Genomic DNA, 17,016 nt, shown 5'->3' on the forward strand with positions numbered 1-17,016 from the left:
GCCGCCCCCGGCGCCAAAGTCACTGCCTCATTAGCATGAGAACGCCCAGTAACAAAACATTGGTTCCCGTGCGAACGAACGCCCTTTGTGAACAGACCTGAATAAGGTCCACAGTGTATTAAATATTCATATCCATATTAATTACACATACATTACCCACATATAAAAGAATATTAACTTTTGATGAATAGTGTGCATGCAAAGTGCTAAATACAGAAACTTTCATTACTGACTGACATATGATATCTACAAATGTCTTCTTTCCACTAGAGCAGTGGTTCCCAACCTGGGGTACTAGTACCCCTGGGGGTACTCTGCAGACCAGTTGGTGATACTTGAAAATAATATTGGTAATGGCGGACGAGGAAAAGGTCTTTTGATGGCAGAAGAATACCCATTGCCATGGAGACAAACCATGTTGTGTCATATGCCTGACCAGCAATCCACTGGGAGCTTCCCATGCTGCCCTCAGACATCAGCCTTCATCTGCCCAGCACTGACAAAGGTGGAGGAAGCAGCGGCATTAATCCTACTGGTGTTAGCGGGAATCCTGGAGATAGTACACAATGAGTCTCTAGGCACAGAAGGGCATGATTCCTTGCTGTATACTACTCCTCCGCTCCTCCTTAATATAAGGACATGCATAAGGATCCGCATACCGCTAAGTACTGTCCATACTTCAAAATGAGAGGAGGGGGTACTTATCAATGAAAAGCCTAATCAAGGGGTACGGGAGAGAAAAAAGGTTGGGAACCACTGCACTAAAGTCTGGGAAGAAAAATACTCTATTATCTCCCACCCCACAAATCTGCCTATACGTTCTGCACCAGAGAATGGTGCCATAGTAATACCCTGGGCGAAGGTTTCACTCTCCTGGGAAAATAATTCTGCACATTTTATACTGTCAACTTAATCTCGTTAATGCTAATAATAATGTTTTCTCTGGTATCACACATGGGGGAGAGGTGCTGCTATAACACTTTCATTAGTCACCGATCGAAACTGCAGTCATTTGTGTCATTCATTATTTACAGTTAGCAGCACAACTCGTGTTATAATCCGTTTTATTCCGAATTACTGGAACTATATTCACTTCCCTGATCATTTAGCGCATGTGTGAAGGCTGTCTGAGCCATTGCTGGTTCTCTAGCACTGGTCTGATAAGACATTAACCTGAGCTCCGGACTCATCATAAAGCATAAGAGTAGTCACATTATATGGGGGCAGGACAGGAAGGAGGGAAATTGCTGCTTATTTGGATATATACATACACATAAATGCACACACACACTCTCACTCACATATATACATTACATACATACAGTAACAGAAGAGGAAGATCTCACCTGCGCTTCTCAGATCCTGCTCTGGGGGCGGGGCGTTGACGTAGCCGGGTGGTATAAAAGCCACCGGCAGCAGCAGCTCACCCTCACTCTGCAGTCAGTAATGTGAGGAGGATTCTGCCGATGAAGTGACAGCGGGCGGGGGCTAATGCTTGTATAGAAACACTTTCTCAGCACTATCATTGGAATTCACACTCAGGGATCTTACACACCTCTCGTTGGAAGTCACCACTTTGACACTAATCTCTACAAATCACGGACTTTTCACTATTGTTCACCAGGGTTCACGTTTGCCCGAAATGGCTTTATTTCGTTTTTGGATCTCCCTACTTGTCTGCTGGATCGGACCGTGTGGTGCCATCCACTGGCTGTAAGTATATACTGTGCACTTACATGGAGGTGGTCCAGTCTTCTGGGGTATTCCAGTTTATGCTAACATGCTATATTGCTGCCACTGTACCCAATACTGTACACCTTTCTTGGTAGTTATCTATGGGAAGTTTAAAAACTGCAGTTTACTTTTTTTTTATTTTTTTTTTGTTCTGAAAATGAGTCCTCTGAGCTATAGACCCCTTTCTTCTAGCTTTATGGTGATATATTTGGTGGCTTTAAACTAGTTTCTTATTTCCATTATCTCAGTGGCCTGTGGCTTTTGTGTAGATAATGAGCAGAGAACAAATGGCTATTCTGTGCTCTGTGTGCAGTGCCAGTGTGCTCCGCTACCACTTGGCTAATTTTTTTGTTTTTTTCTTAAGTAATGTAATCTTCAAAGCCCCTTCATCTGCACAGGAGCCACTGCTTATCTAGCCTGTGTACCAACTGATGCTGTGCCACAGCCTGGCTGCTCTGTTATCTGTCTGCTCACTATGGGGTTGGATATAAAATATGCATGTCTGTACTGCCAGTGCTTAGAACAGCCATTCAGTTGCATTTTGCTTCTCTGACCTCCTATGCTTAAGGCGCCTAATACACTGGGCGATTTACCTGCAATTTGGGCTCAAACAAAATTCAAGAGATTGATTCTGCAGCAGGGGTGACTTGGAGTGCCCGACGCACTGTGCATGGGACTGCGCGTTGCATCAGACCCTCTGACAGTCACCTGAAATTTGGGTTCTATCCTGTGATTAATTGCTGCAATCACAGGAAAAGAACCCAAATTCCAGATGCCTGACAGCGTGTCGGATGCAATGTGCGGTACCATACGCATCGCACCAGATACTCTGAGTCCCAGCTGCAGCAGAAACAGTGGATTGCTTCTGGGATTGCATGCAATATATCATATGCACAAAGTACACATACAATCGCGCCTCCTGGGAAGGTGCCAGGCGGCGTAAGGGAGCACTGCATGTGACTTGTGTGAGGCGAGAAGTCACCGTAGTGTATGGGGGCCTTTATATAGCCCCATACACACTAAGTGATATATTAAACAATATGGCTTATTTTGGCCCTTGTGAGCAATTTTGGTTGTAATATTGTTATGTGCAGTGGCTGTTTTTACCTATGGGCTGCAGGGCTGCGACCCCCCAGGTAAAATCCGCCACTCTCTCTGCCTAAAGTGAAGCCATATGCAGTCTGTGAGACTGCTCTGGCTTCACTGACTGGCAGTGACTTCCTATTGGAATTCTGACCTGCCTGTCACTCAAGGCAATCCCATTGGGAGGTGTTCCCTCCCTCCCGGATGCCTCTCTGTGCAAATGTGCAGCAGCTCCCAATACGGGTTCTGTGCATGCGCAGTATCGCGGACCATACTGCGCATGCGCCGGAACCAGGGGACCCGATCAAGCCTCCAGGGGCTGCTGCAAAGGCAGCCCACGGAGGCTTGGGCCAGCGCATGTGCAGTATGTTTGAAGTTACTGTGCATGCGCTGGCCCCATGCAGGGGACTCGGGAGCGTGGACGGGAGGAGCCTGGGGGCACTGCTGGACGTGGACAGCAGCGGAGGGGGGGGGGGAGGCCACATTGCGGCATACCCCCTCTACACTGGTAAGAGCTGCCACTGGTTATGTGTGTATGCTCAATATCGTTAACTATAATATCCCACGGGTCGGTAAGGATGTCCTGTCATCTGTACTTGCAGCTCAATTTGACTATCTCCAATCACTGCATTTACGGAGCGGGAACCTGATGTCATTGAACAATATCATTTAATGTTTTTGCACTATATTGTTCACCAGGAGTTCAAGGGAAATCATTTACGATCTATCTCATGGAGCGAACCTTCTAGTGTGTACCTGGCTTAAGTACACACTCAGTAGCTAACAATATCGCTTGAACTCCCAGAGGAACAATCTAGCGCTAAAACACTGAATATCTTTCAGAGACGTCACCCGGCCCCCCACTAATGATGAACTCAGATTTGATCGCATGTTCAGATGACTGGGTATCATTAGCGACCCGTGGGAGCATGCATTGTTAACTATAGTGGGTACATGCTAAAAGATAGGCACAATAATTTTGCTCAACTAGGTATTGTGCATATCATTTGCAAATATCTTGATAGTGTGTACTGGAAAGCGGCTCATGCACACCACACCATACCATAGACCCATATGCCTGCCAGGAGGCGTATATCTTGTGGGTACTTGACATCTGGTGCAAAATACCCGTTGTTGACTATTGGTAGCCATTTCTAGAACCATCCCACTTATACGATACACACATAGGCTTCGGAAATTGAGTGTTAAGGGTGCACAGGCACCCCCTAATGCTGTGCCCCCACCCCACACTTATTGCTGCTAGTAATACCAGCAATACATTTTACCAAAGACTTTTGCTTTTTAGACCTGTATTCCATTAAAATAAGCGCCCATCAATCATTTGTGTTTTGCATTATTAATTGTATTACACAATTGTCATACTACATATCTGTATTATCCAGATATGATATTGACTTTATTTGCATGTACTACTGTTACATGGAGTAATTAGAAGATTAAAACTGAAATAGGCAGGATATAATGGTGTGGCTGAGAGACGTTTTATATTGTAGTGAGTGCACGCCTGATTGGCGGTGTTAGACAGACCCAATGGTGTGTTAGACATGCCCAATAGGTGGTGCTACGCACACCGCTCTGACAGTGCACCCCCTAATAAAATGTGCTGCGCACGCCTATGGATACACATAATTATTGTTGCTGTTTATTTCTGTTGTTTTATCAATAAAGTCACATCTGGCATAAACCACATATGTTACTGGTCTATGCTAGCACCAACCTGGAGCATATCCTACTATTTTTCTCCTGACACATATGATACCCTTAGGTGGATGCATCTTAAGTCTTAAGCAGCATACTATATAAAACACTTTCTTGGTTTTATTTTACATTTTTAGCATGTGTTCTTGATGCATTGTGTGCCCAACTCAAACAGACCCCATATATTCTCTCAGGCCCAAATATATGTATCTCTAATTTGCAGGCCTGTTCCCCTGTGTATCTGTTTGGGTGTGGTATGCGCCTCTGACAGTCAGTATCCCGACATCTGGATCCCGACTGCCAGTGCTCCGACAGTGGGGCGAGTGCAAAGAAGGTCCTTGCGGGCTTGCTACGCTTGCCACAGGTTCTATTCTCCCTCTATGGGGATCATGGACCTCCACAAGGGAGAATAGCCCCTGTGTGTCGGTAACCCCACTGTTGGTGCGTCATCCGTCATTCAAAGTCTTTAAGTAGTGTACTAGTATTTTAGTAACTGGGCAAGGTGATAGTGCTAATCCTTACTGAGGTTTTTTTCTATTAATACATTTGACAGCTGTTCATTTGCATTAAAGTAACAATTTTTTCTCTGTATTTATTAAAAAATTCCTTTGGCATGCCATTGTATGCAGCATTACTTTTTCTAAGTTATGCTTTGTTCATCTTCTCATTTGACTCTTGGGTGTCTTTTAGGGGTCTGACAATAAATGGCAGCTCGGTAGCCTGGAATGAGAGTGAGCACTGCAGCCTACTTGAAGGACTCGTTCCTGACCAAACACAACTCTGTAAGAGGAACTTGGAGCTTATGCAGAGTGTTGTTACTGCGGCTAAGCAGACAAAACTGACCTGTCAGATGTCCTTCTCTGACATGCGATGGAACTGTTCATCAATTGACCTTGCACCACACTTTACTCCAGACTTGCTAAAAGGTAAGGTAAAGACCATATAAGAGCAATGAAACGGCAGGTTGGGATGTCATCACTTAAGTGTTCATTAGGGCAACTTGCCCTACTGTAAATCATTTCCCCTCTAATTTTCAGCCTACAGGTTCCCTTTTAGGAAGTCCGTTTAGTGTTTCTGTTTTAAGCTAGTGATAAAACATCAATTGTATTCTTTTTAACTGAAGGAAAGTTGCATTTGTAAAAATAAATAGGCGCTGAGATCGAAATATTCAATGTTTAAAAGATCTTTAATCCCTTTATGACAACATTGACTATGCAACTTGTGATCAGGAGCACTTCAGCATGTGTTCCTAACATAAAATGTATTTAAGTTCGGGGGGTTATTTATCAAAGACTGGCGATAAAAAATTGGCTTTTGGCTTCAGTCTTACATTTGACAGACTGTTTAAAAAATGACAGGAGCTGATTGCTTGGTAACTTGTCTCGAAATGTTATGTCTTTTTTGAGCTTGGATAAATGCCTGCTAAATATCGATTATTATTTTTTTCTCAATCATTTAAACACATTTTTTTTTTTTTACAAATTATCAACAAGAGTTAAGATTATTTGCAAACAAAGAGAGATCCAATTACCCATAATAATTGATCGTGGGTAATTGACCCCCGGGGGCTATCCTATTAGCCCTGTAAGCCAGCACAAAATCCCAGAAAGCTGCCCTGCTTCCAGCAAAAACAGGGCTTCAGTTGCAGTCACTGAACATGTGTGATTTTAGTTACATTGGCCATTTTTAAAAAGTGTCCATGAGTCTCCCAAGCACTGCCATCTGCTGGCAGAGAGTGACACTACATCTTTTTCGAACATGCACAAACACAGAAGGAATGTGTTTTTTTTTTTGTGTTTTTTTTTGCAATGTGAGATTTATTTAGAAAAATACAAAAGTCACAAAGCAGTACAATAGAAAAGCTAAAGATTACACACTACATAAACAAATCATAAATACTGATAAAACATACTAACAGTACCATTGAAACTTTACCCAATATCAGTCCAACAAAATCAAAGACCCCCACAAAAAAGGGGGTGTAGGTTAAGTGACAGGAGGAAGAGGGGGAGAGGGTTTAGCCTTAGAAGACTAATAGAAAGAATACCTGAGAAGGGCCAGTTTGCTGCGGGGGTGACTAGAAAAGCTCAGCCAGTGGAGAAAACAAACATGAATCCAATTTCAGCAGCATTCAGCAGATTGTGAGGACTTAATTTCGAACAACGGGTGCCATGTAGCTGTAAACTACGGAGTGTTCTCTCGGGTCACCCAGAGGTCCTACATAGACATATACATGTCAATTCTATTAATTCAGAGTAGGGGGGAAGTAGACCACCAGCAAACTGGAATCCCTGCTTTTGCTGCACTATTGGGGAACTTCAATAAGGAATTTTATAGGTTGCCAGAAGAAGGTATTTGTATAAAATAAGGAGCCAGAAAGAGGGTACATATATATTACTAGTAAGCCCGCTCGAAGCAAATGCTTTGAAAGCTAGTAAGGTAGCTAATGTGAAAGATGTAGTTTCACTTGCCAACAGATGGCAGTGTTTCGGTGACACACTAGATAGATTTTAACTGTTTATTAAACACTAACTGGAACTCTCACCAGCTCCACCTAGAGTATAAATAGTGCTGTGGTTTTGTTTTGCCTCATTCTTTTCTTTACTCTGATAATATGGGCATGCTTATTCTCAATAGCTCCGTCTCTGTTCTAAAGGGACCTATTCATTGCACAAGCAAAAGCACCACATCCTATAGACACTGCACTTTTCCATCAAACATTGTGCAGACATGAATGAGCAGTCAGGAACCATTCTCTAGAAGAGCATGGCAGCCATTCTTATGTGCTGTAAATATATGGCACATGTTTATAGCCCATGTTACCATATGCAGCTGTCGAGGGTTTCAACATTTTTATGGGATCGATTCAATTCACATTGCTGTGAAAAGTATCGAGAGGGGGCTCATGAAGCTATTCTAAGCATGCACCCCAGATCCTTAGGTCCGTGATGCAGTTTTTTGTGTTGGGGCAAACCGCATTGCAGGGGGGTGCACTTAAGTTGGAAATTGCTAGTTCTCGCGACTAAACAGTGCACTGATTTTAATAGCTCTGGGAGCTCTCTCCTGGCGCTATTCAGTGAATTACATTTTTTAATTGTGTAAGTTCCCCCATACACTGGGCCGATTGCGACCAATCGGGCCATTAAATCGGACCAAACCTGCTGTTCCTGACATGCCATCAGACCCGAGCAGGTGGTCGGACCGGCTGGATGTCAGACCTCCCTTCTGGTGGTGAGATGGGCGGGAAGCAGGGACGCATGCGATCCATCACAACAAATTGTGAGGAATCGCGTGCTACCTTCCCGGGCGGCTTGCAGGGTATCGGGTGTCCGTACACTGCTGCAAGACATCGCAGGCAGTGTATGGGCACCTTAACAGTTTTCAATTTAAGGGTCCCTAAATCAACTAGAAGTTTTACATATTTAAGCCAAATTAAAAGTTCAAAATTTGGGTTCACTCAATCCAACTTTAAATTGCCAGTAAGATATAGGTTTAAATATATTGTGGAAGCCTTACAATAATAATGTACGGTACACAATTCACTCAATGGATAAACATTCAGTATATAGAAGTCCCCTTTTTTTTTTTGGTTTACTAAAGGGGTATTTAATGTTGAATCCAACGGTCAAAACATTTTCGGCAGATGGACCAACCGTATTCTATGTTCCAACTGTCAAATGTTCTGACGTATGAATCCATGTGTATTTTATGAAATGGCTGCGGATTTGACAAACCGTGTCTCCAACCATACAGATTCAACTTTTTAGAAATTTAAATCTGAGCAGCTTCAATGTGGTCGGAAACGGCTGCATTGAATAGATGTGTGCCGATATTTCCGACAGTCCGATACATTCGCATGCATTTAATACCATCCTAAGTAGGAGAACATAAATCTGTTCAGTTTCCTTCCAAATGTTTAGAGCACAGTAGCTTTTGCCATTCCTTTAGTCTATTCACAACATGGTTTTGTTAAATGTTTCCAAGTGTGCCAGGTCTTACAATGGAATATATGTAAATATAACATTTTTTTTTTCTCCCCTAGATACTTGGATTTTTCTTGTGTTCAATAGTTGATTATATTTTTTGCATGCCATTTCTTTAAAAACTTCTTTTTCTAAATGTCTGTTTTTGTTTGTTTTTTTATTCTAGGAACCAGAGAGTCTGCCTTTGTATTTTCTTTGGCCTCTGCAACTATAAGTCACACAATTGCTCGAGCCTGCGCCTCAGGGGAGTTGCCCACATGCTCCTGTGGCGCTACGCCTGCTGAGGTACCTGGACCAAGCTTCCGCTGGGGCGGATGTGGAGACAATTTGCGTTACGGCCTACAGATGGGTTCTGCCTTTGTTGATGCCCCAATGAAGTCTAGCAAGTCCAGCACCCAAGCTACTAAACTAATGAATTTACACAACAATGCAGTTGGTAGACAGGTAAAATTTTGTATGGTTTTTAATGCAGAAATGTAACTAGTGAAAGGACTCAATGCTGTATCTATAATGGGTGCAGTGTGTGTGGTGCACGGGGGGCACACACCAAACTCACTGCACCCATTTTGGAAATACTTACCCTCAGGAGTCCTGCGGCAGTGGCAATGCAGAAATCGCTAGAAAACGGACATGGCAGCCATTTTCCTTGGCAATCTAAGCATGCGCAGTGGAGTCTGAGTGCTCTAGTGATTAGACTCCACAGCACAGCGGAGGTCCCCTAATGCACAGTAGTGTTTGAGTACTAGAGACCTCAGACCCTACTGCCCCCAACATCGCTCCTGACAGAGGAGGGGGCCTGACCAAGGAGGCTGCACACAGGCCTCCTCTCTAAATAGGCCACTGTAAGGACTGCTAACGTTAATAAATAATTAGCCTTGTATGGAAGTCTAATGATGTCTGTGTAATATTATACCATAAGGCATGGGTCTTCAAACTGTGGCCCTCCAGATGTTGTGGAACTACATGTCCCAGCATGCCCTGACAGTTTTGGCATGCTCTTATAGGAAAAAATGTGGCAATGCATGCTGGGACACACATCTGGAGGGCCACAGTTTGAAGACCCATGCCATAAGGCATTTAAAGCAAGGGAGTAATTGCAGGAGATTCCAAAGTTCTATTTCCAAAGTATAATTCAGTGGCTCACATACAAGATGTGTAGCAATTATAAGCACAATGCTAAACTTAGTTGACATATGGTAGTTTTTTTGGTTAATTTTCTTAAGTTACAATTTTTTTTTAACATTATTAAGTTTAGCCTTTAACCATTGGTTGACTTTAAAACCTGCAATGCTATATATTGTAAGAAGCAGCAATGACTAATATACCAGGCTGAATGATCTGATGCAGAGCCCTAAGGTTTTGATTACACTCACACCCTGGGAAAAGGGATAAAACACAACAAAAGGAGCCTGCATTTGTCCATGCATTGTTTTTATTTATAGTACAGCACTTGCTTGAGAAACAAGGCATGCTTCGTTAAATGCAGGGGTAAAATTACAGAGCACAATGGTGGGAACGCATTACTGACTCTTGTGTACCCATTAAATGTCTTTTTATTGTATGTTAATAAATGCATAAAAGTGGTTAGGTGTGAACAGGCCTAAATGCTATATTGCTTCTTTACAAAGTGTGGAACGCAGTGTCTAGTGAACGGTCGATTAAATTGGCGGTTTCCTTTTTTTTTTTTTTTTTTTATGAAGGTACTAATGGATTCCATGGAGACCAAGTGTAAGTGCCATGGTGTATCTGGGTCATGTTCTGTGAAGACCTGCTGGAAGGGGCTGCAGGATTTGCCACACATCGCTGATGAACTGAAATCAAAGTACTTGGCAGCAACTAAAGTCACCCATAGACAGATGGGAAGTCGCAAGCATTTAGTTCACAAGGAGCTGGACATCCGGCCAGTTAGAGATTCCGAACTGGTGTATCTGAACAGCTCCCCTGATTATTGCAGCAGAAATCCCAACCTAGGCTCCTATGGAACACAAGATAGGTAAGATGATCATTGCAGGAGTTCTCTTATCTCTCCTTCGTTTCTGTCTACTCTGGTTTGCAATATAATGTACCCTCTGAATAAAAACTAATGCTGGATACACACCTACAGATTTATCTGTCCAATCTATGCGATGAGAACAAAAATCTGGTAATGTATGGAAGCAAATGAGAATCGACTATTTGCTCCCAAACAATGGAAAACAGACAAGTCATTCAGATAAATTGGTGAAATCAATTTGATTTAAGAAATGGATCCAAACAGTCGTTTTGGTCTATTTTCCTTTTGGGGAGCGAATGGTTCATTCTCATATGCTCCCATACGTTACCAGATTTTTGTTTCCACCAGACAGATTGGACAGACAAATCTGTAGGTGTGTATCCAGCTTAACTCTGAAATCATGTTTTTGGGCCACTGCAGTTTACCACACCTGAACTAAATTGCCAGTCTCCCTTATTGCTTTATTTTTGTGGGTTTACCAGTGCCAGATTTACACAATGAAAGCCTTTTTCTTTATACCTTTGCATACTATATAGAGTGGTTCCCAAACTATGTTCCATCGGTACTCTGGGGTGCCTTGGCCATAAGCATGGGGGGCTTTTAATGTTGGCACATGAACAATTTAAATTATTATTGTCCATCTAAAGGGCAAAACCAATGCTTTTGTCTTACCATAATGTACATATGTAAACAAAGCAAAGCAAATCCAGTCCCTCACTAATAAGTGACTCTAATAGTGTGTACACACGGTTAGATTTGGCTTCAGATGTTCCCGATATAGGCAACATCAGAAGCCAAATCGCATGCTTTTTTAAGGCTTCCGAGCCCGATGCGCACTCCTGTGTGAGCGCATATCGGCAGCCAGATAGAGAGGGCAGGCAAGACTATATAGTGCAGATCTGCACTATATAGTGTAAATTGTGCCCCTCTAGCATGCCGTGAGATGCGAGTCCCGATGCGATCAGATCACGTCGGGACTCGCATCTCACGGCAGTATCTGCCGTGTGTACACACCTTAAGGATAATATAAACACAATTTTAATCATTTTTCTAGTTTCACAATAAAGCTTTTGGCATAGGGGTGCTGTTTAAAAAAAAAAAAAAAAAAAAAAAATCTTAGTCTATAGAGCTGATTCAAATGTTTGCGAACCACCATTCTGTATACATCCAGTCTACGGAATAACCTTTAGATAACAGTTTTACGAAAATATATAGTTCATAAGTGGCTGGCTATAGTTTATGCTTTACATTACTTTTTTTTAAATATGAAAGAGCTAGGTATATTGATGGCAAGTAAACCTGTAGCAAGTTGGTCTATCGCCAGAAAATCCCGCAAGCCCCTTATGTCCTCTTACAGCATGCTGTGAGACACCTTCCCCTCAATAACTGCAATAACAGTGCAAGCATGTACAAAATGTATGTAGTGTACCAAAGCCTATTCTGCAGAGTTCACTACTTACCATGACCTCTCATTCCTTCCATTTCAGACTATGCAACAAAACCTCATTGGGCAGTGACAGCTGTAACCTGATGTGCTGTGGCCGTGGGTACAATGTCTACACAGAAACCATTGTGGAGCGATGCCAGTGCAAATATTTCTGGTGCTGTTATGTCATGTGCAAGAAATGTGAGCGGACAGTAGAACGATATGTCTGCAAGTAACTCTATGGTGATCATTATTGCATGGGCAACCTGCTTCCTTTAAGACATTGCAAAGTACCTGTTCTGAGAATCTGAGGGTGGAAAAAGCAGGTACTAGGACAACTAGACTTTTTATATTGACGACAGATGCAGGGACATTTCGTCAGCTGGTTAGAGATCATCCTACATCTCACTCATTGTCCTGGGATTGAGAAACTACCCTAATACTGCAAAAATGGGGCCGCTGAGCGACCGTCTGCACAGGATTTGCTGATATGGGCAGCTTTTTTTTATTTTTTTTTATTTTATAAATACTGTAGCAGAACATGAGTGTTCTGCAGGCACCTGTGTAATACATAATATATTTGCACTGTGCAAGTTCAGAAAAATGTCTATTTTAGACTGTTATGGTGTGTAAATATTTATATATAAATATATATTTTATAAATTGTAGAGCTATATTTTTTAATAAACTTTTTTTTGCTGCTGCAGATATCTGTCTTGTGCAAATGACTAGTAAAAGGAGTTTATGCCATATAAAGAAGCAGTCTGTAGGGTTGCATTAAGGCTTGATAACCCCTCAGATTAAGGCGTACATCCTCTGTACTGCAATGGTCTTTCAGCACTGTTTTTCCTGCACCTGTGGGTATGCTGCCTGACAGCTGTATGGGGGAGGACTTGGCAGGTGCTTTTTGCAGGGCCTGGTAAAGGACAGCTGCTGCAGTTTGGGACCTGTTCTGTATTGGTGAGGTCCTTGGATACACCCATAGTGCATACAATCCTCAGAATCCCAACATTTAACATCCCAAAATACCTGTAGTTTTATTTGGGATTGAAATCTCTCCCCAGTTGCTTCAAACCAGAGCCATGTAGTGGGAAAAGCCAGTCCCTCCCACTGTGCCGACAAGCTTCCAGGAATATCTCAGAAATACTTGCAAACACCAGAGCACACATGGCATCAGACCCCACAACCCTTCCGTTTGATTTATGGCTGTCCTATAACCCCAAGCTGCACTCTGTGGGGGTTCCAGCTTCATGTCCATGCTCAGGAATCTCAAGGTCTAAGTGTTTAAGTTTTTTTTTTTTATATTTTTCTTGTAGCCGTTTAACATAAGGTTCTTTAATGGGAATCAATACAGCTCAGTAAAAGTACTTAGCCATATATTCTGTGTGTGTATATGTATATACGAGAGCCAGATTGGTCCTTGAAAGATGTGTGGAGTAAAAGGGAAGGGGGGGGGGGTGGACTTTTATGAGCATCACAAACTATGGTTGAACACACACTACATGAGATGGATTAGCTTTTGTTTGCTAAATCAACAGTATTGTTTGTAGTAATGTGTTTACTTCTTAAATGGCATTTACCAGTCTTAACCTCTATTTCCATATAGTGTTGGCCATTATCAGTAGTCCAACAAAGCACTCTTGGGCATTATCTGCTAATTCCTTTTTCTCTTCAGAATGACTCTGCCTTATTGGATTTATCCACATTAAGCAACAATGGGAAATAGGATTTGTAATCTAAGTAGACTGTATGATAGAACGGTTTAAATGTATTGGTAAAAATCTGGGTTTGTAAAAGGATGGAATCCTTTTTATAGGATTTGCGCTCGTGGGTAGGAGCAGCCTGATTGGGAAGCTTTAGTTGGGTATATATGTTGTGCAGATGCACAGCATTGATCAGGCGCTAGGGGGGGATGGGATAGGAAAACAATAGGGGGCAGACCATGAGACAATTGGGGTAGGGATCACGTGGGGGGGGGGTTAGTTTATGAGATTGGGACGAAAAGGTAGAGATAAAGAGAGGTAGTAATGCAATTCAATGAGAAGGGTTATAAATAAAGATAAATGGAAAAAATGAAAAAATAAAATAAAAATAATAATAATAAAAATAAAATAAAAGTTGACCAAATATGTTTACACTCTTTCTGTGAGTAGGTAGAAGCAGTCCAGGTTTTAGGGAGGTTGAATAAGCTTGCCCTGCACTATTCTGACGGCTATGCCGCTTGCTGCGGCTTTGCAAACTTACGGGACTCCGGAGCGTACAGCTGGTGACGTCACCTGCCGGCTTCTTCGTTTGCGGCTCTGCGGTATCGTCTGGCAGGGGGTTGCTTCTCCTCTTCTGCTGGGGGGCTTCTTGTGCTTAAACAAACGCGTTTCACATGCAAGGTGCTTTGTCAAGGATCTTGACAAAGCACCTTGCGTGTGAAACGCGTTGGTTTAAGCACAAGAAGCCCCCCAGCAGAAGAGGAGAAGCAACCCCCTGCCAGACGATACCGCAGAGCCGCAAACGAAGAAGCCGGCAGGTGACGTCACCAGCTGTACGCTCCGGAGTCCCGTAAGTTTGCAAAGCCGCAGCAAGCGGCATAGCCGTCTGAATAGTGCAGGGCAAGCTTATTCAACCTCCCTAAAACCTGGACTGCTTCTACCTACTCACAGAAAGAGTGTAAACATATTTGGTCAACTTTTATTTTTTTCTATTTTTCATTTTTTTCTATTTTTTTCATTTTTTTCTATTTTTTTCTATTTATCTTTATTTATAACCCTTCTCATATAATTGCATTACTACCTCTCTTTATCTCTACCTTTTCGTCCCAATCTCATAAACTAACCCCCCCCACGTGATCCCTACCCCAATTGTCTCACGGTCTGCCCCCTATTGTTTTCTTATCCCATCCCCCCCTAGCGCCTGATCAATGCTGTGCATCTGCACAACATATATACCCAACTATTGGTAAAAATCTGTTAATTAGAATGCATTCTCATACCAGACTGGTGAGAATATGAAATTGAGATTTTAAAAATGTAAAAAAAAAAACACTCCAGAAAGTTTAATTCTGCACAGAGTTGTAGGTAGACTTTGCTTACTCCTGTATTTGGCAACACCCATCACCTTAATAATCACTGTAAGCAGATAAATTCTTTTTAATGTTGCTTTTTATTCATGATTCCAATAAATCCTTTAAGGCTATTTATCACACAATGGCATTATCCATCTGTATGGTTCTGCTTTTTCCCTGTGCGGTTTTTGTGATGACTTCTGATTAGGATAGCTGTTGTGCCTCTTCACCATAGCACTCTGTGCTGTGGTGACCGCTCAAGTTGGTCTGGCCATAACATTACATGCCGCACAAAACCATTGCTTGTTAAAGCAACTAATCCACTGGAAAAAAATCCTTCTGTTCTTACCCTGGAAGGACAAATAAATTGTGTTTGAAATAACCCAAAAGTCCCGTACACGCGGTTCAATTTTGACTATTTTTCTCTTCGATTTTGGGTATATAGTCAAAAGGCATAATTGTTAGAAGGTAGGAAGAGCCTTTAAACTAGTGTGTGTGTGTGTGTGTGTGTGTGGGGGGGGGGGGGGTATAGAAAGAAACTATGGGCTAGAGAGACAGTAGTAAGGAGTGAGAATGGAGGTTGGAGAAGGGGGGTCAGGGAGAAACTGCATTTATTAAGAAATCCGTAGAACATCAATAATCTAAACAAACATTTTAAAGAGGAAAGTGAGAAAGTAATCTGAAATGCTTACTGGCCAATGCAAGAAGCTTGGGAGGCAAAATTAAGGAAGTAGAAACCATGACCGCAAGGGATGATTATTATATCATTGGAATTACAGAAACTTGGTGCAAAGAGTCACATGATTGGGCTACGTACATGGAGGGATATACCCTTTTCAGTAAAGACAGGGAAAATAGAAGTGAGTGGGGGTGTGTGCCTTTATGCAAGAACAAACCATGTGGGAAGGAAATGAGCTCAGCGATAGCTGAGGATAATACCGAGGCCATGTGGGCAGAGATAACTGAACTAACAAAATCAAATAAACTTTTAACAGGGGTATGTTACAGACCACCTAACATTAATGAAAGGGATAAGGTGCTACTTTTAAACCAAATAAAACATTTGGCAGATCAGGGGCAGGTATTCATTATTTGTGATTTTAACTTTCCAGACATCAACTGGACCAATGAAAGCAGTGGGTTCCTAAACTTGGTCAAGGATCAGTTTATCACACAATTGGTTGAAACACTGACTCGTAGAGGGGCATTATTGGATTTAGTGTTAACAAATATTATCTATTAAGGTGCCTAAGGACTGGAGAATAGCATATGTAGTACCAATATTCCCCCAAAAAAAGGAAGACCCAGCAAATTCTAGACCTGTGAGCTTAACTTCAATAGTGGGTAAATTATTTTAGCTAATTTTACGGGATGGTATCCAAAATAATTTAGAGCTCCAAAGTATAATCAGTTTTAACCAACATGGGTTTGTGAAAAATCACTCATGCCAAATAAATAAATTAAGCATTAATGAGTGATTCGGTATGAAATCCTGACTGTCATAAAACCAACAACAATTGACCGACTGTCAAAATACCGACACGGTTAAAATAACAACAAGGTCAAAATAACGACATACATATATACACAGGTCAAAGTATACACAAGTTATTCATATTCTTTGGTCTGTATGTCGACATGAAACCCGTATTGGTGTACCGCATGGCTCGCTGCGCTCAGCACACTATTATATTCCCCCTTCATGTCCACTGGGATGGTAAAGTATGAACAAGTTAAATGTCTGTATTTTGACCGTCTGGATTTTAATTGTAGGTAAATTGACTGCATCCCTTAATGAGATTTGGACAACAGAAATGCTATAGAAGTGGTCGTCTTGGATTTTTGAAGGCTTTAGATACTGTGTCACATAAGAGGTTATAAAAAAATAAAATGGAGCATTTGAGACTAGGGGTAAAGATTTGTAGTTTGGTAGGAAACTAGTTGCTGAATAGAGAACAGGTAGTGGATATAAACAGTGCAGTAAAAAGTATGACACCAGTTCTAAGGAGTGCCACAGGGGTCT

The 17,016-nt window shown here is 42.0% G+C and overlaps 1 protein-coding gene across 1 annotated transcript; it reads left to right on the forward strand.

Annotated features, from left to right (window-relative positions):
• The first annotated feature begins 1,209 nt into the window (after window positions 1-1,209).
• LOC146035602 (protein Wnt-11b) lies at window positions 1,210-12,640 on the forward strand. The gene is made up of 5 exons (XM_083159141.1): window positions 1,210-1,713; window positions 5,227-5,462; window positions 8,686-8,963; window positions 10,220-10,512; window positions 12,000-12,640. Exons 1-5 carry the CDS (start codon window positions 1,643-1,645, stop codon window positions 12,172-12,174), a joined length of 1,053 nt encoding a protein of 350 aa, XP_083015267.1. The 5' UTR covers window positions 1,210-1,642; the 3' UTR covers window positions 12,175-12,640.
• The last annotated feature ends 4,376 nt before the right edge of the window (window positions 12,641-17,016 follow it).

This window comes from Crinia signifera, chromosome 9 (genome assembly GCF_055691185.1).
Source record: "Crinia signifera chromosome 9, ASM5569118v1, whole genome shotgun sequence".
Classification (NCBI taxonomy): domain Eukaryota; kingdom Metazoa; phylum Chordata; class Amphibia; order Anura; family Myobatrachidae; genus Crinia; species Crinia signifera.

Bases quoted from the DNA above. Each gene is read 5' to 3' on its own strand.
- LOC146035602 (XM_083159141.1), top strand. From the start codon at position 1,643: ATGGCTTTATTTCGTTTTTGGATCTCCCTACTTGTCTGCTGGATCGGA. The intron at 1,714-5,226 runs GTAAGTATATAC...GGTGTCTTTTAG, and splicing joins TGTGGTGCCATCCACTGGCT to GGGTCTGACAATAAATGGCA. The intron at 10,513-11,999 runs GTAAGATGATCA...CTTCCATTTCAG, and splicing joins TCCTATGGAACACAAGATAG to ACTATGCAACAAAACCTCAT.